This window comes from Salmo salar, chromosome ssa10, assembly GCF_905237065.1.
Source record: "Salmo salar chromosome ssa10, Ssal_v3.1, whole genome shotgun sequence".
In the NCBI taxonomy this organism is placed as follows: Eukaryota; Metazoa; Chordata; class Actinopteri; order Salmoniformes; family Salmonidae; genus Salmo; species Salmo salar.
This window is the reverse complement of record NC_059451.1, coordinates 106,789,055-106,816,967: the sequence shown is the minus strand read 5'-3', so window position 1 is coordinate 106,816,967 and position 27,913 is coordinate 106,789,055. Positions and strand designations below refer to the sequence as shown.

At 44.0% G+C, this 27,913-nt stretch overlaps 1 protein-coding gene and 1 pseudogene across 4 annotated transcripts in view; both read left to right on the top strand.

Moving 5' to 3' along the window:
* The first annotated feature begins 6,975 nt into the window (after nt 1–6,975).
* LOC106561436 (ubiquitin carboxyl-terminal hydrolase isozyme L1-like) lies at nt 6,976–7,758 on the top strand (annotated as a pseudogene).
* Nucleotides 7,759–8,172: 414 nt separating this feature from the next.
* Nucleotides 8,173–27,913, top strand: part of bcl2l13 (BCL2 like 13) — a 49,016-nt gene continuing 29,275 nt past the window's right edge. Inside the window, exons 1-6 of one of the 4 annotated variants that reach the window (XM_014125250.2) lie at nt 8,173–8,242; nt 14,140–14,325; nt 22,485–22,580; nt 22,801–22,957; nt 25,800–25,872; nt 26,361–26,489. In XM_014125250.2, coding sequence (XP_013980725.1) covers nt 14,202–14,325; nt 22,485–22,580; nt 22,801–22,957; nt 25,800–25,872; nt 26,361–26,489 — 579 coding nt within the window. In that variant the 5' untranslated portion in view covers nt 8,173–8,242; nt 14,140–14,201. Of the gene's footprint in view, nt 8,243–8,874; nt 9,116–9,150; nt 9,452–11,421; nt 11,696–14,139; nt 14,326–22,484; nt 22,581–22,800; nt 22,958–25,799; nt 25,873–26,360; nt 26,490–27,913 lie in introns of those variants that run through there. The other 3 variants (XM_014125248.2, XM_014125249.2, XM_014125251.2) reach the window with 3 other exon arrangements.

Here is a 27,913-nt window from a genome sequence, read left to right as displayed (position 1 = left end):
TTAATGTGAGTCTGGAAGGAGAGTTTACAGTCAGTCTAACCAGACACCTAGGTATTTGTAGTTGTTCACATATTCTAAGTCAGAACCGTCCAGAGTAGTGATGCTGGATGGGCGGGCGGGCAGGTGCAGGCAGCGATCGGTTGAAGACCATGCATTTAGTTTTACTTGCATTTAAGAGCAGTTGGAGGCCACGGAAGGAGAGTTGTATGGCATTGAAGCTCGTCTGGAGGTTAGTTAACACAGTGTCCAAAGAAGGGCCAGAGGTATACAGAATGGTGTCGTCTGCGTTGAGGTGGATCAGAGAATCACCAGCAGCAAGAGCGACATCATTGATCTACAGTCGTGGCCAAAAAGTTTTGAGTATGACACAAATATTAATTTTCACAAGGTTTGCTGCTTCAGTGTCTAGATATTTTTGTCAGATGTTACTATGGAATACTGAAGTATAATTACAAGCATTTCATAAGTGTCAAAGACTTTTATTGACAATTACATGAAGTTGATGCAAAGAGTCAATATTTGCAGTGTTGACCCTTCTTTTTCAAGACCTCAGCAATCCGCCCTGGCGTGCTGTCAATTAACTTCTGGGCCACATCCTGACTGATGGCAGCCCATTCTTGCATAATCAATGCTTGGAGTTTGTCAGAATTTGTGGGTTTTTGTTTGTCCAACCGCCTCTTGAGGATTGACCACAAGTTCTCAATGGGATTAAGGTCTGGGGAGTTTCCTGGCCATGGACCCAAAATATCGATGTTTTGTTCCCTGAGCCACGTAGTTATCACTTTTGCCTTATGGCAAGGTGCTCCATCATGCTGGAAAAGGCATTGTTCGTCACCAAACTGTTCCTGGATGGTTGGGAGAAGTTGCTCTCAGAGGATGTGTTGGTACCATTCTTTATTCATGGCTGTGTTCTTAGGCAAAATTGTGAGTGAGCCCACTCCCTTGGCTGAGAAGCAACCCCACACATGAATGGTCGGAAAGGGGATTCATCAGAGAAAAGGACTTTACCCCAGTCCTCAGCAGTCCAATCCCTGTACCTTTTGCAGAATATCAGTCTGTCCCTGATGTTTTTCCTGGAGAGAAGTGGCTTCTTTGCTGCCCTTCTTGACAGCAGGCCATCCTCCAAAAGTCTTCGCCTCACTGTGCATGCAGATGCACTCACACCTGCCTGCTGCCATTCCTGAGCAAGCTCTGTACTGGTGGTGCCCCGATCCCGCAGCTGAATCAACTTTAGGAGACGGTCCTGGCGCTTGCTGGACTTTCTTGGGCGCCCTGAAGCCTTCATCACAACAATTGAACTGCTCTCCTAGAAGTTCTTGATGATCCGATAAATGGTTGATTTAGGTGCTATCTTACTGGCAGCAATATCCTTGCCTGTGAAGCAATGATGACGGCACGTGTATCCTTGCAGGTAACCATGGTTGACAGAGGAAGAACAATGATTCCAAGCACCACCTTCCTTTTGAAGCTTCCAGTCTGTTATTCGAACTCAATCAGCATGACAGAGTGATCTCCAGCCTTGTCCTCGTCAACACTCACACCTGTGTTAACGAGAGAATCACTGACATGATATCAGCTGGTCCTTTTGTGTCAGGGCTGAAATGCAGTGGAAATGTTTTTTTTAGGATTCAGTTCATTTGCATGGCAAAGAGGGACTTTGCAATTAATTGCAATTCATCTGATCACTCTTCATAACATTCTGGAGTATATGCAAATTGATATCATACAAACTGAGGCAGCAGACTTTGTGAAGATGAATATTTGTGTCATTTTCAAAACTTTTGGCCACGACTGTATACAGAGAAGAGAGTCGGCCCAAGAGTTGAACCCTGTGGCACCCCATAGAGACTGCCAGAGGTCTGGACAACAGGCCCTCCGATTTGACACACTGAACTCTATCAGAGAAGTAGTTGGTGAACCAGGCGAGGCAATCATTTGAGAAACCAAGGCTGTTGAGTCTGCCGATAAGAATGTGGTGATTGACAGTCGAAAGCCTTGGCCAGGTCAATGAATATGGCTGCACAGTAATGTCTCCTATCGATGGCGGTTATGATATCGTTTGGGACCTTGAGCGTGGCTGAGGTGCACCCATGACCAGCTCTGAAACCAGATTGCATAGCGGAGAGGGTACGGCGGGATTCAAAATGGTCGGTAATCTGTTTGTTAACTTGGCTTTCGAAGACTTTAGAAATATCTGTTCCTGGTTATACATTTTTTTGAATGGGGCATGCTTATTTAAGATGGTGAGGAAGGCACTTTTAAAGAATAACCAGGCATCCTCTACTGACGGGATGAGGTCAATATCCATCCAGGACACCCGGGCCAGGTCGATTAGAAAGGCCTGCTCGCTGAAGTGTTTTAGGGAGCGTTTGACAGTGATGAGGGGTGGTCATTTGACCGCAGACCCATTACGGATGCAGGCAATGAGGCAGTGATCGCTGAGATCTTGGTTGAAAACAGCAGATGTGTATTTGGAGGGCAAGTTGGTTAGGATGATATCTATGAGGGTGCCCGTGTTTACAGATTTGTGGTTGTACCTGGTTGGTTCATTGATAATTTGTGTGAGATTGAGGGCATCAAGCTTAGATTGTAGGATGGCCGGGGTGTTAAGCATGTCCCAGTTTAGGTTACCTAGCAGCACGAGCTCTGAAGATAGATAGGGGGCAATCAATTCACATATGGTGTCCAGGGCACAGCTGGGGGCCGAGGGTGGTCTATAGCAAGCGGCAACGGTGAGAGACTTGTTTCTGTTAAGGTGGATTTTTAAAAGTAGAAGCTCAAATTGTTTGGGTACAGACCTGGATAGTAAGACAGAACTCTGCAGGCTATCTCTGCAGTAGATTGCAACAACGCCCCCTTTGGCAGTTCTATCTTGTCGGAAAATGTTATAGTTAAGGATGGACATTTCTGGGTTTTTGGTGGTCTTCCTAAGCCAGGATTCAGACACGGCTAGGACATCCGGGTTGGCAGAGTGCGCTAAAGCAGTGAATAAAATGTGATAATATAAGTCAGTTAACATGGCATTCATGAATTATGAAGCCTTTATTTGCTTGTTTTGATTACAAAAATGCTCTAAAATTCATAAACTGACATTAGCTATAGAAGATTATCTTATATAACAAAACGTATAAGATTTCCTAAACCTGTGGTTACCACAGACCTTATTTTCGGCGTTTATCCAGAAACCCTCCAAAAACGACATTAATTTCCTCATAGGCTTTGGCCAACAAGCAAAGGCAAGTATGAGTAGCTGCAGGCACTCCTATATGGTGACCAGAGTATGACCGAGTGAGTGTCTTGAAAGGAGCGCTTGTATGGAAAGCGAATCAGCTAATTGGGCGGATTTGTTGCCACTTAAGACCGTTTTTGCATGGCTGATTGGGCTCCATTGCTTAGTTAAACAAAGGTTAAATTAAAAATATATATACATTGCAAAAAAAAATAAAGGGAACACTAAAATAACACATCCTAGATCTGAATAAAATAATCTTATTAAATACTTTTTTCTTTACATAGTTGAATGTGCTGACAACAAAATCACACAAAAATAATCAATGGAAATCCAATTTATCAACCCATGGAGGTCTGGATTTTTGGAGTCACACTCAAAATTAAAGTGGAAAACCACACTACAGGCTGATCCAACTTTGATGTAATGTCCTTAAAACAAGTCAAAATGAGGCTCAGTAAATGCCACCCCACACCATGACTGACCCACCGCCAAACCGGTCATGCTGGAGGATGTTGCAGGCAGCAGAACGTTCTCCACAGCGTCTCCAGACTCTGTCACGTGCTTAGTGTGAACCTGCTTTCATCTGTGAAGAGCACAGGGCGCCAGTGGCGAATTTGCCAATCTTGGTGTTCTCTGGCAAATGCCAAACGTCCTGCACGGTGTTGGGCTGTAAGCCCAACATGGTTACGCTACGGTGACCAATGCACTGGGTGGTAAATCGATGTACCTGCCAACTTGGAAGTCTTTTCTACTCGGTATCATGGTCGTGTTGCTGGCAGTAGCTAACGTGGCCAATATTTTTTCTCTCACATGATTTTATTTAAAGTAGGACAACAATGGGACACAGTGCCATTCGCTGCCCCGGCAACAGAGTGGGAAGTATCTACCTCGTAGCCAATATCAGGGTGAAAGCTGCACACGCATACAACACATGAAGTACACCCATCATCTCTTACTTTTAATAAAAAAATGGTGTAACGGTTGTCGTCAGGAATGGAGGACCAAAACACAGCAGGAATGTGGATGCTCATCTTGTATTTATTTTAAAAGCAAGTGAACACCAAAATAACAAAACAAAAAATGCACGAACAACAAAACAGTCTTGTCATGCTCACACAGGCAAAACAAGAAACAATCTCCCACAACACTACGCCAAACAATTACCCATATATAGGACTCTCAATCAGAGGCAACGAGAAACACCTGCCTCCAATTGAGAGTCCAGCACCCAAACCTAAACATAGAAAACCTAAACTAGACAGAATGCAGAAATACAACCTAGAACATACTAACCTAGAACATACACCCAAAACCCAGGAACACATAAATCAAACACCCCTCTACAACACACACAAAACCCCCACCATACAAAACAAACATCCCTCTGCCACGTCCTGACCAAAATACTAAACAACTACTCCCTCTGCTGGTCAGGACGTGACAAATGGTCCGTTTTATAACCTAAAATGTAAAAAAAAATTGTGTAAAACTAACAGTGAAATACGACTCAGGCTTATTCTCTGGCTTAAAAACAGAAGTTCAAACTCTCGGCATATAGGTCAATGTACAGTAGTTGCGTGGTAAAAAAAATTAAACACTGCTCAATCAAAATCATCTTACACAGGGTTTCCCAAACTCGGTGCACGTTTAGATTTTTTCCCTAACACCAAATAGGTGATCAAAACTTGATGATTAGTTGATTATTTTAATCAGCTGTGTAGTGCAAGGGCAAAACCAGGCCTCTGTCCTCCTCCTTATAGGTCTCATCATTGTCGGTGATCAGGCCTACCACCGTTGTGTCGTCGACAAACTTAATGATGGTGTTGGAGTCGTGCTTGGCCACGCAGTCACTGGTGAACAGGGAGTACAGGATGATATTAAGCACGCACTCCTGAGGGGCCCCCGTGTTGAGGATCAGCGTGGCAGATGTGTTGTTGCCTACCCTTACCACCTGGGGGCGGCCCGTCAGGAAGTCCAGGATCCAGTTGCAGAGGGAGGTGATTAGTCTCAGGGTCCTTAGGTTAGTGATGAGCTTTGAGGGCACTATGGTGTTGAACGCTGAGCTGTAGTCAATAATCAGCATTCTCACGTAGGTGTTCCTTTTGTCCAGGTGGGAAAGGGCAGTGTTGAGTGCAATAGAGATTGTGTCATCTGTGGATCTGTTGGGGCGGTATGCAAATTGGAGTGGGTCTAGGGTTTCTGGGGTGATGGTGTTGTTGTGAGCCTTGACCAGCCTTTCAAAGCACTTCATGGCTATAGATGTGAGTGCTACGGGTCGGTAGTCATTTAGGTAGGTTACCTTGGTGTTCTTGGGCACAGGGACTATGGTGGTCTGCATGAAACATGTAGGTATTACAGACTGCCAGGGACAGGTTGAAAATGTCAGTGAAGACACTTGCCAATTGGTCAGCGCATGCTCGAAGTACACGTCCTGGTAATCCGTCTGGCCCTGCTGCCTTGGGAATGTTGACCTGTTTAAAGGTCTTATTCACATCGGCTACGGCGAGCGTGATCACACTGTCGTCCAGAACAATTGGTGCTCTCATGCATGCTTCAGTGTTGCATACCTCGAAGTGCGCATCGAAGTCATTTAGCTTGTCTGGTAGGCTTGTGTCACTGGGCAGCTCGCAGCTGGGCTTCCCTTTGTAGTCCGTAATAGTTTGCAAGCCCTGCCACATCCGACGAGCGTCGGAGCCGGTGTAGTAGGATTCAATCTTAGTCCTGTATTAACGCTTTGCCTGTTTGATGGTTCATCTGAGGGCATAGCAGGATTTCTTATAAGCGTCCGGGTTAGTGTCCCACTCCTTGAAAGTGGCAGCTCTACCCTTTAGCTCAGTGAGGATGTTGCCTGTAATCCATGGCTTCTGATTGGGGTTGTACGTAAGGTCAATGTGTGGACAACGTCATCGATGCACTTATTGATGAAGCCGGTGACTGATGTGGTATAGTCCTCAATGCCATCGGATGAGTCCCGTAACATATTCCAGTCTGTGCTAGCAAAACAGTCCTGTAGCTTAGCATCTGCATCATCTGACCAATTCCATATTGAGCGAGTGACTGGTACTTCCTGCTTTAGTTTTTGCTTGTAAGCAGGAATCAGAAGGATTGAATTATGGTCAGATTTGCCAAAATGAGGGCGAGGGAGAGCTTTGTATGCCTTTCTGTGTGTGGAGTAAAGGTGGTCTAGAGTGTTTTTTTTCCTCTTGTTGCACATGTAACATGCTGGTAGAATTGAGGTAAAACGTATTTAAGTTTCCCTGCATTAAAGTCCCCGGCCACTAGGAGCACCGTCTCTGGATGAGCATTTTCTTGTTTGCTTATGGCTTTATACAGCTCGTTGATTGTGGTCTTAGTGCCAGCTTCGATTTGTGGTGGTAAATAGATAGCTACGACAGCCACTCCTTTCCACACGCCCACTACTTTCCTTTTGACACACCCACTTGCCCATACTCCGGTCGCCATATAGAGTACCACAGTATGAGTCATAATACCTATAAAACATAGCGGTCAAACAAGGAAATAATTTTTCCAACATTCATTTTTTCTATAGGGGATTTTAGAAACACTTAAAATCAGGTCTGTGTTTCGTGTAGGCTTACCCTGGCGTGACATTTTGATAACTGTGTAAATCTCTCTCGGACAAGGTGACTTTTACCAATATATTTATCAACTTCAGGGCAAAGTTGGGCTGTTCACAGGCTGCAACATTTACCAACAGTTGGGACCTAAACTAGTCGAGTAGGATGGAGTGGAAACCTATGAAGATTAACCCCTTGATGTTCAACAAACTGCTTACTAAACTGGGTGAGTTTAGCATGAGTTGTTCCGGGAAGAGCAGGAAGAAGAGCTGGTGTTTGGGGGTCTGACTGTTTTCTTCCTGAGAAACAAAATGGTCAACTCCTGTGGCACTGTAGCTCTGCTGCACGCAGTCGCCAAAAACTCCACCCACATGGGAGTACCATGGTGACTCGTCTGTGAAGAAGTTGGATGAGACATAATGAATGACCCCCCTTAACAAAGCTGCCCACCTAGAGATGAACCAGGCCATCAGAGGCCTATTATGATGTGGCAGCACAGGGCCAATGCTGGGTCGAAGCAGATCATGTCAACTTCCATTTAACTACCTTTGTCAAGGTGAACGGAATACTTTATGAGCTGGATCCTAGGATGGAGGGGCCAGTAAACCATGGAGACACCCAGGACAACTCCTTCATCTGGGATGCAGCGCGTGTTTGTCGGGAGTTTGTGGAGAGAGAGGAGGGGGAGGTCCACTTCTCTGCTATGGCCTTCTGTTGCTCCAAGAAGGCACACACATAGTCTAAAGAACAAACAATGTACACGCTCACACACACTGCAGCACATAGTAAAGCTTGCCAAAGCCTGGCGTTTGTGTTTGATGACGAGGATGTGAGCGCTACATTTTAGGTCAAACATGTTACATGAACAAATTGTATATTTACATCACACATTGTAAAAATAATTTATTACATCACATGAAATGAATGTTATTCAAATATGTTGTCTCGCCCCCACATGTAAACCTGGGTTTCTACTAGATTCTATCGCCAGTCAAAATAGGCTATATCATCAACATTTTTCTAAACAAAAATGAGCTTTTTGGAATTCATTTAAGGTTAGGGTTAGTTTTAAACTCCGATTTTAATAAGATAAATTGTAGAAATAGGTGGGTTTTAGCAATAATTATGACTTTGTGACAACCAAAAACCCAGAGCACATCGGCTGTGTTTACACAGGCAGCCCAATTCTGATATTTTTCCCATTAATTGGTATTTTGACCAATCACATCGGATATTTTCACATCAGAGCTGATCTGATCGGACAAAAGACCATTATTAGTGAAAAAAAAAGAATTGGACAGGCTGTCTAAACGCAGCCATAGTATACAGATTTAAATATACATCAGCTGTGCATAGCGCCATGGGCTGACCACGATGAGCATGTAATGGGACAGACTCTTCACGCCACTTCGATACAAAGTGATTTTCTCAGGTTAGAAGGGCATTTAAGCTAACCCTACCTCTTTTCATAACCTTAACCTCAGTCTCCTAACCTGCTGCGTAAATTCTAACCTGCTACTAAAAAGTCACTTCGGTATCCAAGTGGCGTTTAAAAAGTGTTTCCCGTCATGTGATAAGTGTACTTCCAATTTGTGTCCGATGTGCCCTATACAGTCAATGGATGTGCCCGTGACCTTGAAGCATGCCATTTGAGCATGTTTGACTTGTTTTCTTAATGTATAAACAGTTTAAGATAATAGTTTATGATTGCTTGCTTCTTCCAAACATTATTACCACAATATCATGTCTTTAAATCAACTCATTTTTCTCTCCACGTGGTGGCAGCACGTGCATTGTTTCATTCCTGTTAACTGTATTTTGCTATTGTTCTTTATGTTGTATTTGTCAAGCTACATTATTTGTATTTTTTTATATTTAGTAATTTGCACAATTTAACTTTATTTTAACTGTTCAATTAATAAAAGTTAGAATTCAAACAGTTATCAAAATACATGATACTCATTTTTATTACATAATATAAATGCAACATTCAATTCGTTATACACCTTGATGTGGGTGTGCTTATGCAATTAATTAATTAGCTAAATAAATGAAAATGCCCTTTTAACTCCCCTAACTGAGGTGCATGTTGTCCGCATGATGGCTGCCCAGTCCCTACATTAGAGACGTATGGGACACGTTTTGTGGGCTTTGGTTGGAAAGGGTCGAGATAAAACACACACGGCGTACCCTGGTGACAACTGGTTTGCGGCTGCTGGTACTAGTGTGGGGAGCGTGTGTTTCACGTTTTGCTTCTCAACACGCAGTGAAACGTCGTCCGGGCCGAATTTGCCTCTGGAAACGGGTACGTCATGTGTCCTACACTTAACAAGCTACTATTTGACAATCGCTCTTCAGAATGAGCCAATAGTACTATCATAAGTGTTCAGTAGCACGAGTTCGCAGGCTAGCTAGTTATAAAGTTTATCGTAGAGGCGACAGGGACAGTTGAGAGGGTGTGTACGCTAGACAGAATCTCTATCGATCTTGCTTGTACTGAACTAGCTACGTACATCGCGTACAATGGCGTAATGCCACTGAACAATGTGGATCTCTACGGTTATAAACTTGGGTTTCTCTCCCGTTGTAGTGGCATATTGATCATGAACGGACGCTGTTTTCCTGTGTGGTTTAGTACACGGTTAGTATTAACGTTACAGTACTCAAATGTTGGTTGATTACTCCATCAACTTCATGGTTCATGCCGATGATGTGTTGTGTAAAATGTGGAGGTGAAAGCAGGGTTGCCAGGTCTAGTTCAATGGCAACACAAAACCCAAACAAAACGCCTGTAAACTAGCCCAAGAGAGGAGTTGCCACATTTATACAATACCCCCAACCCCCATAAGATAATGTTATCAAAACAATTAAGGAATATCGAGTAACTTGTAACTACGTTAGAAGCAAAAGTCGTTTTTCATCAATTATTATTACGAACTATTACTTAAATACATTTGGATATGTCGAAAGATAATTCTCCCTTGTTAAATGATCTGGCGAGTTTAATATCAGTGGATGTAGTGGTGCGGAGGCGACTCCAAAATAATCGATTCCTCGACTCCTTGCACGTCGATTCCTATTTTTGTGTGTCAAAGTTGCGGAATCGATTCCTAAGAATCTGTATTTTTGCAGTGGAGCAAACAATTTTCCGTAGTCTACTTCGAGAACACAAACTCTCGCATCTTTCACAGCAGTGAGAGAGAGATGGGAGGGGCACAACCAGTCATGGGTAGGCATGTCAGCCACCAGGCAGACAGTCAGAACCGTTAAACGGTAATCAAAATATATAGGCTATCGCAATGCTGTATTTCGCACAATTTCCTGGCTTGCAATGTCTCGCAAGTTCACTAAAGGGCTATCTGTTTGTAGGTTACAGACCGAAGACCAAACACACACTAGCGTTTTTCATAGCGAAGTGAAAGGGGAGCAGGCGAGGGAGGATCGTTGCAGGCTATATTTTGGTAATCTAGTAATGCCTCGTAAATTTACCAACATTATATTAAAGTAGACTATATATTAGCTAATTTTATTTCACCTTTATTTAACCAGGTAGGCCAGTCGAGAACAAGTTCTCATTTACAACTGCGACCTGGCCAAGATAAAGAAAAGCAGTGCGACAAAAAACAACACAGAGTTACACGTGGGATAAATAAAAGTACATTCAATAACACAATAGAAACATTTGTATACAGTGTGTGCAAATGGCGTAAGGAGTATGAGTATGGCTAAGCTATTCTTCATAGTGCCAGTGAATTTCGTTGAACATCGCCAAATGCATAATTTTAATTAGGTCTAAATGTGCAATAAAACGTATTGCCTATAGTTTATTTAATGAAACCCTGGCTGGCTGTTGATGTCTTAGGTCAGGGCTCTCCAACCCTGTTCCTGTAGGAGTGAAAACCTACAGGATGGTAGCTCTCCACGAACCAGGTTGGAGAGCCCTGTCCTAGGCAATAGATGGCAAACCAGCATCCCCATTAAACTTTTTGGAAATGGCAAGTTCACTTTCTCATCCATAATAAACACAGACAAGTGCAAATACAGTTCAGCAGCTCATATCAGCAGGATGTGGGGCATTGTTATTAGGAAGGACCTTTACCATGGATGGATTGCTAAAATAATGATTATGATCACTCTTCATAATTTTAACTATTATGGGGAGACCTATACATTTGGCAGCCAAGTACGAGTTATCAGTCAATTAAGGTTGAATATGAGCCAAATGCTTGGAATGTTACTGAGTAAGGGAAAGGCAATTGCATGGTTGCAGTCACTGATAAGGGTGGAGAGCTGTGGATTAGTGAGGAGAGCTGTGGATTAGTGAGGAATGGGGGCTGAGGTCAGGCCACATTAAGGGAGAAGGAACAGTTTATTACCCACATCACTTAACTTCCTGTCTAGTAATAAAGATGTAATGTTTGGGAAAAGGAGGAGACTTCACCTAAAGTATGGTATATATATTTGTGCTGGTGGGAACAAGTCTTTGTCTGTTCAGCTGTCTGACCCATTGGATGAATGAACTTGGTTTGAGTCCGTTAGTTTTTAGTATTTAAAAAAAAAAAAAAATGTAGAACCAAAAATCATTATGGGGTATTGTGTGTAGATTGCTGAATTTTTTTATTTTATTTAATCCATTGTAGGATAAGGCTGTAACATAATGAAATGTGGAAAAAGTCAAGGGGTCTGAATTAGAGGTCGACCGATTAATCTGCATGGCCGATTTAATTAGGGCCGATTTCAAGTTTTCATAACAGTCGGTAATCGGTCTTTTTGGACGCCGATTATGGCCGATTACATTGCATTCCACGAGGAAACTGCGTGGCAGGCTAACCACCTGTTTCGCGAGTGCAGCATCAATAGGACCTTGTGGCTGCAAGGAGCCAAGGTAAGTTGCTAGCTAGCATTAAACTTATCTTCTAAAAAACAATCAATCTTCACATAATCACTAGTTAACTACACATGGTTGATGATATTACTATGTTAACTAGCTTGTCCTGCGTTGCATATAGTCAATGCTGTGCCTGTTAATTTATCATCGAATCACAGCCTACTTCAACTTTGCCAAACGGGTGATTTTAACAGAAGCGCATTCGCGAGAAAAAGCACAATCGTTGCACAAATGTACCTAACCATAAACCTCAATGCCTTTCTTAAAATCAATACACAGAAGTATTTTTTTTTTTAAACCTGCATTAAAAGAAATTCATTTTAGCAGGCAATATTAACTAGGGAAATTGTCACTTATCTTGCATTCAGTGCAAGCAGAGTCAGGGTATATACAACAGTTTGGGCCACCTGGCTTATTGCGAACTGTGTTAGCGATGCTTGAAGCACAGCGCTGTTTATGACTTCAAGCCTATCAACTCTTGAGATTAGGCTGGCAATACTAATTTGCCTATAAGAACATCCAATAGTCAAAGGTATATGAAATACAAATGGTATAGAGAGAAATAGTCGACGTGTCATAATTACTATAATAACTACAACTTAAAACTTCTTAACTGGGAATATTGAAGAACTGGGAATATTGAACCACCAGCTTTCATATGTTCTTATGTTCTGAGCAAGGAACTTAAATGTTAGCTTTTTTACATGGCACATATTGAACTTTCTTCTCCAACACTGTGTTTTTGCAGTTGAACATGTTTCATTATTTATTTGAGACTAAATAGATTTTATTTCTGTATTATAGTAAGTGTTCATTCAGTATTGTTGTATTTGTCATTATTATATAATCGGTATCGGCTTTTTTTGGTCCACCAATAATCAGTATCGGCGTTGAAAAATCCTAATTGGTCGACCTCTAGTCTGAATACTTTCCGAAGGCACTGTAGATGCAGGTAGTCTATAGGTCTACATCTTATTTAAGGTAGTCTACAGTAGCCTAGGCTAAATGTAGGCAAGATGTAAATTGAACAATTTAGCAACTTGCTTAGTTCAAATGAAGACTAATTTATTCATCATGAATCGTTTGGTGATTTTGAGGTATGAAGTGCTTGTGTTTCCCCATAGCCTGCTGCTGGAGTAGGCTACTGAGGATGGAGTTGTAATTTCAATCACTGAATTAAATATGAATCATATTTTTATTAACTGAATATGCTTGCCAACAACAGACTTTCTTTTACCTGTAGCCTCATCTGACTGACGGTTACCATCAATCTAACGCGTTCTAACAACTGATCGGAAATTGCGATAGAGCTTTGATAACTTCAAATTTAATTAACTGAACATGGCCATTTAATAATTGCATAATAACACAAGGCTGCAACAACAATACACTGAAGTTATAGGCTATTTAGTAAATCCGTTTGCCAGCTCCAGGTAGGCTACACAAGTGGCACACATTTATTTGAAATGACTCCAGTGATAGTCATTTCAACATATTAATTGTACCAAATGGTAGCCTACAATGGCATATAAATTATAGGCTACTTGATGGCCAACAGATGCAAATGTATCATTCTCAACATTTTAATGTCCGTTTCATTGAGTACTTCCCCCCCATAACAGAAGCACGTGAGGGAGTTGCATAACTTCCATTTCAAATTTCCACTCGCGCACAATGACAATTTAAATAGCCTTACAACAACTGGTAAAAAGTTGTCACGTTGTGCACTTGTGCTGCTCTGTCTCCTCACTCACTTGACTCAGCCAATAGTGGACTAAACTGCATGCTGCAGTGCTTTCTCACCACACACACACACTCCCCCTCTGGCCCTCCCCACCACTCACTCACTCAGCAACAAGCCCACCTCATTGCCTGATAGTCAGCAGCAGGTCATAGTGAAATACATGTTGTTTTTTTTTCCAAGAGAAAAGGCATGGTGGCCGCAGTGCAACTTAGAAGTAGCCCAAAAACCCTGCAACTCAATTTATTTTCAAAGTAGCCCAACTTGTCTGGAAAACCGTGAACATGGCAACCCTGCGTGAAAGGGGCTTGCTCCTTCCACTACCACATGGCTTTCTATTCAAATGCTCTACTGAAAATGTAGCTGGCTATAATATCACTCATGGAAACAGCTGCCACAGAGTTTGCAGTTGCAGTGCATCATTGCTATTGCGCCATGATACGAATGGAATGATGAGATAATGTGTCCAGACTGTGCTGTTCATAAACGGTGCCTCAGGCTTTCTCTCTGCTGCTGCACTTGTCATCCATGAAGCAGTCTTTACCATGCATTTTTATTACTCTCATGCGTGAGAAAAATCTGTGTCAGGCTTGTATTCAGCATAGATTTCACACTTTGTTTCTCACTGTACACACATCAATGCTCTTACTAGGTACTTTGATAACCGTAATAACCAGTGTGCTTTCCTTTATACTTTCAGGAGTTTGAACTTTTTCCACATTTGACTGCATGTGCCTGAGAGTCTGACGCTGCATCTCTTCAATGGCTGCCTCGGGCTCATCCTCCACCTCTGTGCCTGAGGGTTTCCACTACGAGACCAAGTACATCGTCCTCAACTACCTGGGACTCCTGCCCCCCTCCCGGCTGCAGGCCACCGCTGGCGGAGGTAAGGGACACTGCACCCCCTTAACTCACACTAAATCGGGATGGAGAGGAGAGAGCGGCTGCTTCCCTTTCCTGATTCTCCACCCTCATCCAAGTGAGCACTAGCACTGCACACTACTCACCATGGTTTAAGCATTGCCTGGAGGGAGTTAAATCCATGCGAGAGTGTACCAGTGCACACTTCTGGTGAAGGGTAAAGAATTGGGGTGCAGACAGCGTCTAGGCAGATTGCCTGCCGGTGCCTATCCTCCCTTTCATCGTCTCTCAATAGAACTATGCTGTGATTGCTATCTGTCTCTGGCATGAAAACCTGTCCAGTAGGTTTAGTGCAGTTTATATGCTGTTTTGTGTTGTTCCTGGGTTGAGCTAGTGCACTGTTTGTCTTTTCTTTTCCTAATTCTGGAAGCTCTCACACAAATGGTGAGAACCACGTGTCAATCAAAGAATGTATGGGCAGCTTGGGCTGGCACCACCTCCAAGTAGAGGTCTGCGGTGGACTGATTTCTTCAGCTTTACATGCCACACCCGCTGGCTTTCTGTCCAACCACCACCCGCTGGCTTTCTGTCCAACCACCACCCGCTGGCTTTCTGTCCAACCACCACCCGCTGGCTTTCTGTCCAACCACCACCCGCTGGCTTTCTGTCCAACCACCACCCGCTGGCTTTCTGTCCAACCACCACCCGCTACCGCCAGAACTGGTTCCGAACCCAACCGCAGTCCTGCAATGTTATTTTAAGAGTATGTGACGCAGCTCACTTGCCAGCAATGGTCCCAGCAATTTTGCACCCTATAGGCAATATCAAAATGCGCATAAATAACCTAAGAAATAGCCTAGGTTACATTGCCAGAGATTCTCACGTGGTATTAACGGGCTATATCAGCCAATATGCTAAATGTAGTTGGAAGAGAGCAGAGTTGGAGAGACTTTCTCTTGAGCTATTTTTATAGCCTACCTTTTAGGAATTGGATGATTTTCAGACCGAGACAAATATGGGTGGTCAATATTTATTTCGAGGCAATGTAGTAAACTATACAGTGAGGGGGAAAAAAGTATTTGATCCCCTGCTGATTTTGTACGTTTGCCCACTGACAAAGAAATGATCAGTCTATAATTTTAATGGTAGGTTTATTTGAACAGTGAGATACAGAATAACAACAAAAATATTCAGAAAAACGCATGTCAAAAATGTTATAAATTGATTTGCATTTTAATTGAGGGAAATAAGTATTTGACCCCCTCTCAATCAGGAAGATTTCTGTCTCCCAGGTGTCTTTTATACAGGTAACGAGCTGAGATTAGAGCACACTCTTAATCTCAGTTTGTTACCTGTATAAAAGACACCTGTCCACAGAAGCAATCAATCAATCAGATTCCAAACTCTCCACCATGGCCTAGACCAAAGAGCTCTCCAAGGATGTCAGGGACAAGATTGTAGACCTACACAAGGCTGGAATGGGCTACAAGGCCATCGCCAAGCAGCTTGGTGAGAAGATGACAACAGTTGGTGCGATTATTCGCAAATGGAAGAAACACAAAAGAACTGTCAATCTCCCTCGGCCTGGGGCTCCATGCAAGATCTCACCTCGTGAAGTTGCAATGATCATGAGAATGGTGAGGAATTAGCCCAGAACTACATGGGAGGATCTTGTCAATGATCTCAAGGCAGCTGGGACCATAGTCACCAAGAAAACAATTGGTAACGCACTACGCCGTGAAGGACTGAAATCCTGCAGCGCCCGCAAGGTCCCCCTGCTCAAGAATACATATACATGCCCGTCTGAAGTTTGCCAATGAACATCTGAATGATTCAGAGGACAACTGGTGAAAGTGTTGTGGTCAGATGAGACCAAAATGGAGCTCTTTGGCATTAACTCAACTCGCCCTGTTTGGAGGAGGAGGAATTCTGCCTATGACCCTAAGAACACCATCCCCACCGTCAAACATGGAGGTGGAAACATTATGCTTTGGGGGTGTTTTTCTGCTAAGGGGACAGGACAACTTCACCGCATCAAAGGGACGATGGACGGGGCCATGTACCGTCAAATCTTGGGTGAGAACCTCCTTCCCTCAGCCAGGGCATTGAAAATGGGTCGTGGATGGGTATTCCAGCATGACAATGACCCAAAACACACGACCAAGGCAACAAAGGAGTGGCTCAAGAAGAAGCACATTAAGGTCCTGGAGTGGCCTAGCCAGTCTCCAGACCTTAATCCCATTGAAAATCTGTGGAGGGAGCTGAAGGTTCGAGTTGCCAAACGTCAGCCTCGAAACCTTAATGACTTGGAGAAGATCTGCAAAGAGGAGTGGGACAAAATCCCTCCGGAGATGTGTGCAAACCTGGTGGCCAACTACAAGAAACAACATACCTCTGATTGCCAACAAGGGTTTTGCCACCAAGTACTAAGTCATGTTTTGCAGAGGGGTCAAATACTTATTTCCCTCATTAAAATGCAAATCAATTTATAACATTTTTGACATGCGTTTTTCTGGATTTTTGTTGTTGTTGTTCTCGCTCACTGTTCAAATAAACCTACCATTAAAATGATAGACTGATCATTTCTTTGTCATTGGACAAATGTACAAAATCAGCATGGGATCAAATACTTTTTCCCCTCACTGTATCCTAATCATATTTAGGAAGTCCATTTCCTTGAAAAGATAACTGCCAGTGATTCTCCGCCCATGCATAGGCAACCTACTCTATTTCAATGAGAACACACATACTAGGCACGCTTGATCTCACACGCCGAACTAGAAGAGAAGTAGGCTACTTAAGTTGAAGCAGCGAATTATGAGAGCGTGTGAATAATGTGACAGATGTGCTTTTAATACAAAATGTAGGCTAATGCATACAAAGCAGAAAGACGACAGTTTCCAATAATCTGCAGGACAACAAATATTTTTATTCCAAAGTTGTCTGTCTGGCCGCCTGCTCCCAACCGCAACATGAAAAATGCAGACCGCGCTTCAATGACCTGGCATTCCAGCTGGAATGCAGCCCTCTACCTCCAAGCACGTTGGGATCTCTAACCTAGTTGTGCGGAAGCTGAACAGCGTCTAGTAATGTTGACAGTCACTGACATTAGGGTGGGAAATGGTTAGATATACAAAATATGTCCATCACAAACTCCATTCACTAGCCTATTTTGGTTTAGGGTTATCAGTGTCTCACCATGCCAGGGAGTCCAGCTGGTTCATGTCAGCATGGCCTGACCTGCTCTCCTAACTACAGAGGTCATGACCGTCTTGCATGAGCAGTAGTCCGGGGTTCTCCAAGGTCTGCCATGTGTCCCATGTGATTACCATGGAATATGAATGAGTCTGACTGTCCCCTTTGAAAGGCAAATGCCTTTTGGCTTTCAGACAGGAAGAGCAAGACTGTTTTGCCTTCGGGTAGGTCCCAGAATGGGTGAAGGGAGTAGAGACCAGTATCACTAAACTCGTTAATATTGTGGCAAAGATACAAAACAGGAAAAGGATTTAACTTCTTTAGGAAAATGACCCTAATGTTGGAAATGAACATCATGTTGTCACATGTATTTATTTTCCAAGCTATAGCACAATATCTTCCATATAGCAGGTTTTTAAAGGACCAAATAGTTTGATCTGCTTCATGTTTTCATTTTTACCATGGAAAAAATATTGAAATATTGCTTCACTGGTATCGTCACAGCCCTAGTAAAGACAAATGCCTGATTCCTGCTTTCCACTTGGCCAACTCCTCGTTCTGACAGCCTGTCGTGTGCAATCACTGTAGGATTACTTACGCGTTACTGGGCCAGAGCAAAGACAGGCGCAGGCAGGCTGGACAGACTGCTGAACCAGCACCTAGCCTGGCTTGGAAAACTAACACTGAGCCTCACTGAGTGAGTTAATGTGTGAACGGCCAGGAGAGGGTCTAAGGGTGAGGCGATTGATGTGTGGAAATTGGCTGTTGTACTAGGCACTACAGGCGTTACCTGGGTACAGATTAGTCCCTCCCTCAGGATTTGAGTGCCCACAGTTTTTGTGCTATGCCCTTGTGTGTATTAATTCTATAAGTGTTCTCAGATGCCTTGTTTTAGCTGTGCTGCTTGCTTCCAAACAAAGGAGAGCAGTAGGAGGCTAGCCTTGGGCCCAGTCAAATATACGGCATGTTAGAAGCATAGTGGAGTTGACAGTGCAGCTCCATGGAGGCAGTGTGAACTGACAGAGCATCGGCCCAATCACATTCACCCCTTCCCACGGTGCTCACTGGCTGAATGGTTGCATTCTGTCTTAACCAGTAAGAGGTCTTTAGAGATGTGGGGGAGTACAGGGAGGGAAGGCTCAGTGCTGTGTCTGCCCCCTCGTGTGTGTGTGTGTGTGTGTGTGTGTGTGTGTGTGTGTGTGTGTGTGTGTGTGTGTGTGTGTGTGTGTGTGTGTGTGTGTGTGGTAGGCATGTACACACGCAATGAGAGGGCCTGTATTGCTAGAGAGAGAAGGACGAGGAGGTCAGCTTGTAAATAGAGCGTGGACGTGTACATTGTGTAAATAGAGCGTGGACATGTGTACATTGTGTAAACAGCACTGAGCTGTATATCTCCTATGGCAAGGGTCGGCAACAAGATTTATATTTTTTTTGTAAAGACTGTCAAATCACCTGGAATTCAGCGAAAATTTAATTTAGAAAATCTGTTCCCAAGTATTTCCACGAATCCAAAAAGAGATGTGATCTTGTTTCAATTTTTCCAGGGTATGGGCTTAGCTGTGGTCAGTTGGCAGTGTCCAAATTATTATGATTATGTTCTGGCCCCCCCAACCATCTGCTCCAAAAAAAAATGTCCTGCGGCTGAATCTAGTTGCCTACCTCTGCCATATGGCCTATAGCAAGCTCTGATGTTGTGGATCCATCCATCCATCCATCCATTCATCCATGATTGCTCTGTTTGGTAAACAGTGACTATTGAATGTTTATACCTGAGAGGGTTAAATCTAGACTTGGTTTCCTCTATCATAATCGCTCATATTTCACCCCAGCTTCCAAAGTAACCCTGATTCAGATGACCGTGCTAGATTACAGAGATGTCATTTATAGATCGCAGGTAAGGGTGCTGTCGAGCGGCTAGATGCTCTTTACCATTCGGCCATCAGATTTGCCACTAATGCTCCTTATAGGACACATCACTGCACTCTATACTCCTCTGTAAACTGGTCATCTCTGTATACCCGTCGCAAGACCCACTGGTTGTTTGTTTATTTATAAAACCCTCTTAGGCCTCACTCCCCCCTATCTGAGATATCTACTGCAGCCCTCATCTTCCACATACAACACCTGTTCTGCCAGTCACATTCTGTTAAAGATCCCCAAAGCACACACATCCCTGGGTCACTCCTCTTTTCAGTTCGCTGCAGCTTGCTACTGGAACGAGCTGCAAAAAAACACTGAAACTGGACAGTTTTATTGACACTTTGTTGGTACCATGTTTGTGCTTCTACCATGTTGTGCTGCTGCTATATTGTATTGCTACCATGCTGTGTTGTTTTAGGTCTCTTTTTATGGAGTGTTGGTGTGTCCCTCTTGTTGTGATTTGTGTTTTGTCCTATTTAAAGAAATATATATATATTATCCCAGCCCCCGTTCCCGCAGGAGGCCTTTTGCCTCTTGGTAGGCCGTCCTTGTAAATAAGAATTGTATCTTAATTGACTTTCCTAGTTAACTAAAGGTTACAGTGCATTCAGAAAGTATTCAGACCCCTTGACTTTTTCCACATTTTGTTACGTTACAGCCTTATTCAAAAATGTATTAAATATTGTTTTCCCCTCATCAATCTACACACATTTGTGTGTGTATATGTATATATATATATATATATAGCTCAAAAAAATAAAGGGAACACTTAAACAACACATCCTAGATCTGAATGAAATAAATAATCTTATTAAATACTTTTCTTTACATAGTTGAATGTGCTGACAACAAAATCACACACAAATAAATTGGATTTCAATTTTTTATCAACCCCATGGAGGTCTGGATTTGGAGTCACACTCAAAATTAAAGTGGAAAACCACACTACAGGCTGATCCAACTTTGATGTAATGTCATTAAAACAAGTCAAAATGAGGCTCAGTAGTGTGTGTGGCCTCCACGTGCCTGTATGACCTCCCTACAACGCCTGGGCATGCTCCTGATGAGGTGGTGGATGGTCTCCTGAGGGATCTCCTCCCAGACCTGGACTAAAGCATCCGCCAACTCCTGGACAGTCTGTGGTGCAACGTGGCGTTGGTGGATGGAGCGAGACATGATGTGCTCAATTGGATTCAGGTCTGGGGAACGGGCGGGCCAGTCCATAGCATCAATGCCTTCCTCTTGCAGGAACTGCTGACACACTCCAGCCACATGAGGTCTAGCATTGTCTTGCATTAAGAGGAACCCAGGGCCAACCGCACCAGCATATGGTCTCACAAGGGGTCTAAGGATCTCATCTCGGTACCTAATGGCAGTCAGGCTACCTCTGGCGAGCACATGGAGGGCTGTGCGGCCCCCCAAAGAAATGCCACCCCACACCATGACTGACCCACCGCCAAACCGGTCATGCTGGGGGATGTTGCAGGCAGCAGAACGTTCTCCACGGCGTCTCCAGACTCTGTCACATGTGCTCAGTGTGAACCTGCTTTCATCTGTGAAGAGCACAGGGCGCCAGTGGCGAATTTGCCATTCTTGGTGTTCTCTGGCAAATGCCAAACGTCCTGCACGGTGTTGGGCTGTAAGCACAACCCCCACCTGTGGACGTCGGGCCCTCATACCACCCTCATGGAGTCTGTTTCTGACCGTTTGAGCAGACACATGCACATTTTTGCCTGCTGGAGGTCATTTTGCAGGGCTCTGGCAGTGCTCCTCCTGCTCCTCCTTGCACAAAGGCGGAGGTAGCGGTCCTGCTGCTGGGTTGTTGCCCTCCTACGGCCTCCACGTCTCCTGATGTACTGGCCTGTCTCCTGGTAGAGCCTCCATGCTCTGGACACTACGCTGACAGACACAGCAAACCTTCTTGTCACAGCTCGCATTGATGTGCTATTCTGGATGAGCTGCACTACCTGAGCCACTTGTGTGGGTTGTAGACTCCGTCTCATGCTACCACTAGAGTGAAAGCACCGCCAACATTCAAAAGTGACCAAAACATCAGCCAGCAAGCATAGGAACTGAGAAGTGGTCTGTGGTCCCCACCTGCAGAACCATTCCTTTATTGGGGGTGTCTTGCTTATTGCCTATAATTTCCACCTGTTGTCTATTCCATTTGCACAACAGCATGTGAAATGTATTGTCAATCAGTGTTGCTTCCTAAGTGGACAGTTTGATTTCACAGAAGTGTGATTGACTTGGAGTTACATTGTGTTGTTTAAGTGTTCCCTTGATTTTTTTGAGCAGTGTATATATTAACATAAGACATTTTATAGTGTGTAATATTTAATCCATTTTTGAATAAGGCTGTAACGTAACAATGTGGAGATTCAACGGGTCTGAATACTTTGTGAATGCTGGGTAAATGCTAATCAAAAGAGGGGCCTACACTCGGGAGTTGGGGTGCATTGCTGCTACTTTGACTTGTCAAGGCTGCTACACACTTTACGCATTATTATTGTTACCTTTTTAACCTAACCTCACTTTTAACCTTTACATACAGTATGTGTACATTTGTGACCTGCAGTTATTACATCATACAGCCAGTTACATCGGAGGTAAAGACTCTTTTGGGAGAATTGATTTAGAAGTACATTTTCCAACATGGTTTATGATGTTACTGTTGATTTTACTTCTCATTTACTACTGATCAGATAATTACTAGACTGAGTCCCTAGAGATTACTTCAGGGGAAATGCCTTGTCTGGTTGCCAAGTTGAACCTATTCTGTTTGGGTCAAGAACCTTAGAGCTAAAGAGGCTTGGTTCTAATGTGTCGATCAATTAAGAGTTAAAAATAATAATAATTATGCTGCCCCAGTTTGTCCTGTGTGATCTTCCTTGTAGGTTACACACCTCGTCGTTATGACCTAGCCCTTTAGAATGTGTAGGCTATTCATGCTTGTCTGCATCACTAATGGATCCACTTCAAAGTTGTAAAGCCACTCAAACATTGTCATTGATTCTAAATATGTAATGTGTGACTGTTAGCTGAGTGTGATGTTGTGTTCCCTTCCAGGAGATGGCCATTATGCTGTGGACAGAGAGAGGAACAGAGTTATGAAGGCACAGATAGAGGAAGAGCTGAAGCAACTGGAAGATGAGGTCTCAGACTGTAAGAGGAAGCACAAACACATATACCATATAGTCTGTTTGTATACTTATTGTATGTATACTGGTTTTTCTGCAATATACATTTTTTTTAATAAAAACACATACAATATATGGTATGCCATCACAACACCAACAAGTCTGACCATGCTAATAGTTGGGTCTCTGTTCTTGTACAACTGGGTCTGGGACTGTCAAATAAATACGTGTGTGTGTGTGTGCAGCCTTCTCCAGTACAGGCTTCGACTGCCATACGTCTCCAGTGTTTAGCCCAGCCAACCCAGAGAGCTCCATCGAGGACTGCCTGGCAGTTCTGGGCGACCGGGTGGCCAGAGACCTGGACACACACCTGGCCTCTACTGTACACACACTCCTCAGTGCGTGAGTATCTGTTCAGCAGTGTACACCCAGCCTAATATTGTCAAATCAAATCAAATTTATTTTTATATAGCCCTTCGTACATCAGCTGATATTCTCAAAGTGCTGTACAGAAACCCAGCCTAAAACCCCAAACAGCAAGCAAAGCATGTGAAAGAAGCACGGTGGCTAGGAAAAACTCCCTAGGAAAAACTCCCTAGAAAGGCCAAAAACCTAGGAAGAAACCTAGAGAGGAACCAGGCTATGAGGGGTGGCCAGTCCTCTTCTGGCTGTGCAGGGTGGATATTATAACAGAACATGGTCAAAATGTTAAAATGTTAAAATGTTCATAAATGACCAGCATGGTCAAATAATAATAATCATAGTAGTTGTCGAGGGTGCAACAAGCACGTCCGGTGAACAGGTCAGGGTTCCATAGCCGCAGGCAGAACAGTTGAAACTGGAGCAGCAGCACGGCCAGGTGGACTGGGGACAGCAAGGAGTCATCATACCAGGTAGTCCTGAGGCATGGTCCTAGGGCTCAGGTCCTCCGAGAGAGAAAGACAGAAAGAGAGAATTAGAGAGAGCATATTTAAATACACACAGGACACCGGATAAGACAAGAGAAATACTCCAGATGTAACAGACTGACCCTAGCCCCCGACACATAAACTACTGCAGCATAAATACTGGAGGCTGAGACAGGAGGGATCAGAAGACACTGTGGCCCCATCCGATGATACCCCGGACAGGGCCAAACAGGCAGGATATAACCCCACCCACTTTGCCAAAGCACAGCCCCCACACCACTAGAGGGATGTCTCCAACCACCAACTTACCGTCCTAAGACAAGGCCGAGTATAGCCCACAACGATCTCCGCCATGGCACAACCCAAGGGGGGGGCGCCAACCCAGACAGGAAGACCACGTCAGTGACTCAACCCACTCAAGTGACGCACCCCTCCCATGGACGGCATGGAAGAACACCAGTAGGCCAGTGACTCAGCCTCTGTAAAAGGGTTAGAGGCAGAGAATCCCAGTGGAAAGAGGGGAACCGGCAAGGCAGAGACAGCAAGGGCGGTTCGTTGCTCCAGCCTTTCCGTTCACCTTCACACTCCTGGGCCAGACTATACTTAATCATAGGACCTACTGAAGAGATAAGTCTTCAGTAAAGACTTAAAGGTTGAGACTGAGTCTGCGTCTCTCACATTGGTAGGCAGACCATTCCATAAAAATGGAGCTCTATAGGAGAAAGCCCTACCTCCAGCCGTTTGCTTAGAAATTCTAGGGACAATTAGGAGGCCTCGTCTTGTGACCGTAGCGTACGTGTAGGTATGTACGGCAGGACCAAATTGGAAAGATAGGTAGGAGCAAGCCCATGTAATGCTTTGTAGGTTAGCAGTAAAACCTTGAAATCAGCCCTTGCCTTAACAGGAAGCCAGTGTAGGGAGGCTAGCACTGGAGTAATATGATCAAATTTTTTGGTTCTAGTCAGGATTCTAGCAGCCGTATTTAGCACTAACTGAAGTTTATTTAGTGCTTTATCCGGGTAGCCGGAAAGTAGAGCATTGCAGTAGTCCAGCCTAGAAGTAACAAAAGCATGGATTAATTTTTCTGCGTCATTTTTGGACAGAAAATTTCTGATTTTTGCAACGTTACGTAGATGGAAAAAAGCTGTCCTTGAAACAGTCTTGATATGTTCTTCAAAATAGAGATCAGGGTCCAGAGTAACGCCGAGGTCCTTCACAGTTTTATTTGAGACGACTGTACAACCATTCAGATTAATTGTCAGATTCAACAGAAGATCTCTTTGTTTCTTGGGACCTAGAACAAGCATCTCTGTTTTGTCCGAGTTTAAAAGTAGAAAGTTTGCAGCCATCCACTTCTTTATGTCTGAAACACAGGCTTCTAGCGAGGGCAATTTTGGGGCTTCACCATGATTCATTGAAATGTACAGCTGTGTGTCGTCCGCATAGCAGTGAAATTTAACATTATGTTTTCGAATGACATCCCCAAGAGGTAAAATATATAGTGAAAACAATAGTGGTCCTAAAACGGAACCTTGAGGAACACCGAAATTTACAATTGATTTGTCAGAGGACAAACCATTCACAGAGACAAACTGATATCTTTCCGACAGATAAGATCTAAACCAGGCCAGAACTTGTCCATGTAGACCAATTTGGGTTTCCAATCTCTCCAAAAGAATGTGGTGTGTGTCAGTCAGCCAATGAGCAGCCAGTTGTACTTTTGTACTGTTGTTCACTATTCACCCTTTAAAAAGAGAACAAATGAGTAAACTCATTGTATGCCTGAGTTGTGAAAAGGTATACGTTTCAGCCCTTGAAATACAGTCTGCTCCGCAGGGCCTGGGTGGCTCACCTGTACTGTCGGCCTGAAGTCAAACTCAAGGTTGATTGTGTCTTTTCATACCGCCGTAAGGAAAATAGTTACTGTGTAGCAAGTTCAGAACAGCACACAGACCTTATGAAAGGTTGTATTGCATGACTACTTCGAGATTTATTTTTAATCTTTTTAATGATGAAATTAGATTCCAAGAACCCCTAACATAGGTTTAGTCAATGTCACACAACCATCAGATAGGCTAGGCTACCATTCATTTTCTCAAGTTACAGAAATGCAAGGACATGACTCATATATCACGTAGGCTAGGTGTGTGTCTAATCTAGGTTAGTCTTATTTATAAACCAGCTCTCAGTGGCACATGCATTTCAATTTCTCAAATTACTTTCAAGGTCACTGGTGAATGATCACTGAGGGGTGTTTGTGTGTGTGCAGGTTGTGAACTTGTATAAACCAACCCTGTTATGTTTCCAGCCTGAGCCCCTGTGTGTTTGTTTGACAGCCCGCTGGACTATGAGCATTTCAGAGAAGCAGCACAAGACATCTCCTGCCACACGCAGAGTGGCTGGAGCAAGGTGAGGGATCTCTCTACTGTTCACATGCAGTTACTGACTCTGACTGACAACCTATGAGGTCTAGCTCAGAAACAACCCATGCGATTTTCCCCCTAGCTCTTTGGCCTATGGAATTTGCTGATCTGAAGAATATGATAGGTGTGAACATTATGGTGGAAGCTCCCCTTAGCCTGTTTGTTTTAAAAAAAAATTTTTACATTATTTTATTTAACTAGGGAAGTCAGTTAAGAACAAATTCTTATTTACAATGACGGTCTACCCCGGCCAAACCCGGACGACGCTGGGCCAATTGTGCGCCGCCCTATGGGGCTCCCAATCACGGCCAGATGTGATACAGCCTGGATTCGAACCAGGGACTAGAGTGATGCCTCTTGCACTGAGATGCAGTGCCTTAGACCGCTGCGCCACTCGGGAGCCCTTTGCGGCTACCTCTCCTGGTTGCTTTTGGACAGTGTTTCGAACTGGACACTACCTTCCCCTGTCCCCAGGTGCTGGTGCCATTGGTGCTGCTGCAGGCCCTCCAGGGAGAAGGACAGATCCTGGCCCACCTGATACCTCTGGGGGTCCGTTTCCTGGAGGAGGCTGAGGCAGGCTACATCATCCAGCAGGGAGGATGGGTGAGTGGACACTGGACAAGGGGATGGGTGGTACATATTGGTAGGATGGGACAGGGGACAGACGAAGAATGAACCACTTATTAATTTGTCATACGAAGTTCAAGCATATAAATGTTTCAGCCTTGACCTGTTGGCTGTTGTACACACTATAGCCAGAGTAGGGCGCCAGATATCCACTGTACATGGTTGGCTATAAGGGCATTTTGTCTTTGTTGGTAATGAAAACTCATTGATAAACCAGAACATAACGATAAAACCTAAGTGCATAATACGTTAACGTGGATGTTGTTGTAGGTAAATAGTTGTTGTAAGGGTGCTTGGTTTATCACCATTCTACACTGAACAAAAATATAAACGCAACATGCAAAGTGTTGTTTCATGAGCTGTTTCATGAGCTGAAATAAAAGGTCCCAGAAAAAAGGTTGGCACAAATAGGTTATTTCTCTCAAATATTGTGCTCAAATTTGTTTACATCCCTTTTATTAAGCATTTCTCCTTTGCCAAGATAATCCATCCACCTGACAGGTGTGGCATATCAACAAGCTGATTAAACCGCAAGATCATTAGACAGATGCACCTTGTGCTGGGGACAAAAATGTGCAGTTTTGTCACATAATGCCACAGATGTCAAGTTTTGAGGGAGCGTGTAATTGACATGCTGACTGCAGGAATGTCCACCAGAGCTGTTGCCAGATAATTGAATGTTAATTTCTCTACCATAAGCCACCTCAACGTCTTTTTAGAGAATTTGGCAGTACGTCCAACTGGCCTCACAACCGCAGATCACGTGTAACCATGCCAGCCCAGGACCTCCACATCCGGCTTCTTTCTTCACCTGCGGAATCGTCTGAGACCAGCTACCCGGACAGTGGATGAAACTGTGGGTTTGCACAGTGAAGAATTTCTGGACAAACTGTCAGAATCCATCCTGGGGAAGCTCACCTGCGTGCTCGTCGTCCTCACCAGGGTCTTGACCTGACTGCAGTTCGGTGTCATAACCGACTTCAGTGGGCAGATGCACACCTTCGATGGCCACTGGCACGCTGGAGAAGTGTGCTCTTCATGGATGAATCCCAGTTTCAACTGTTCAGAGCAGATGGCAGACAGCGTGTATGGCGTCGTGTGGGTGAGTGGTTTGCTGATGTCAACGTTGTGAACAGAGTGTCCCGTGGTGGCAGTGGGGTTATGGTATGGGCAGGCATAAACTACGGACAACGAACACCATTGCATTTTATCGATGGCAATTTGACTGCACAGAGATACCGTGATGTGATCCTGAGGCCCATTGTCGTGCCATTCATCCGCTGCTATCACCTCATGTTTCAGCATGATAATGCACGGCCGCATGTTGTAAGGATCTGTACACAATTCCTGGAAGCTGAAAATGCCCCAGCTCTTCCAGACATGTCACCCATTGAGCATGT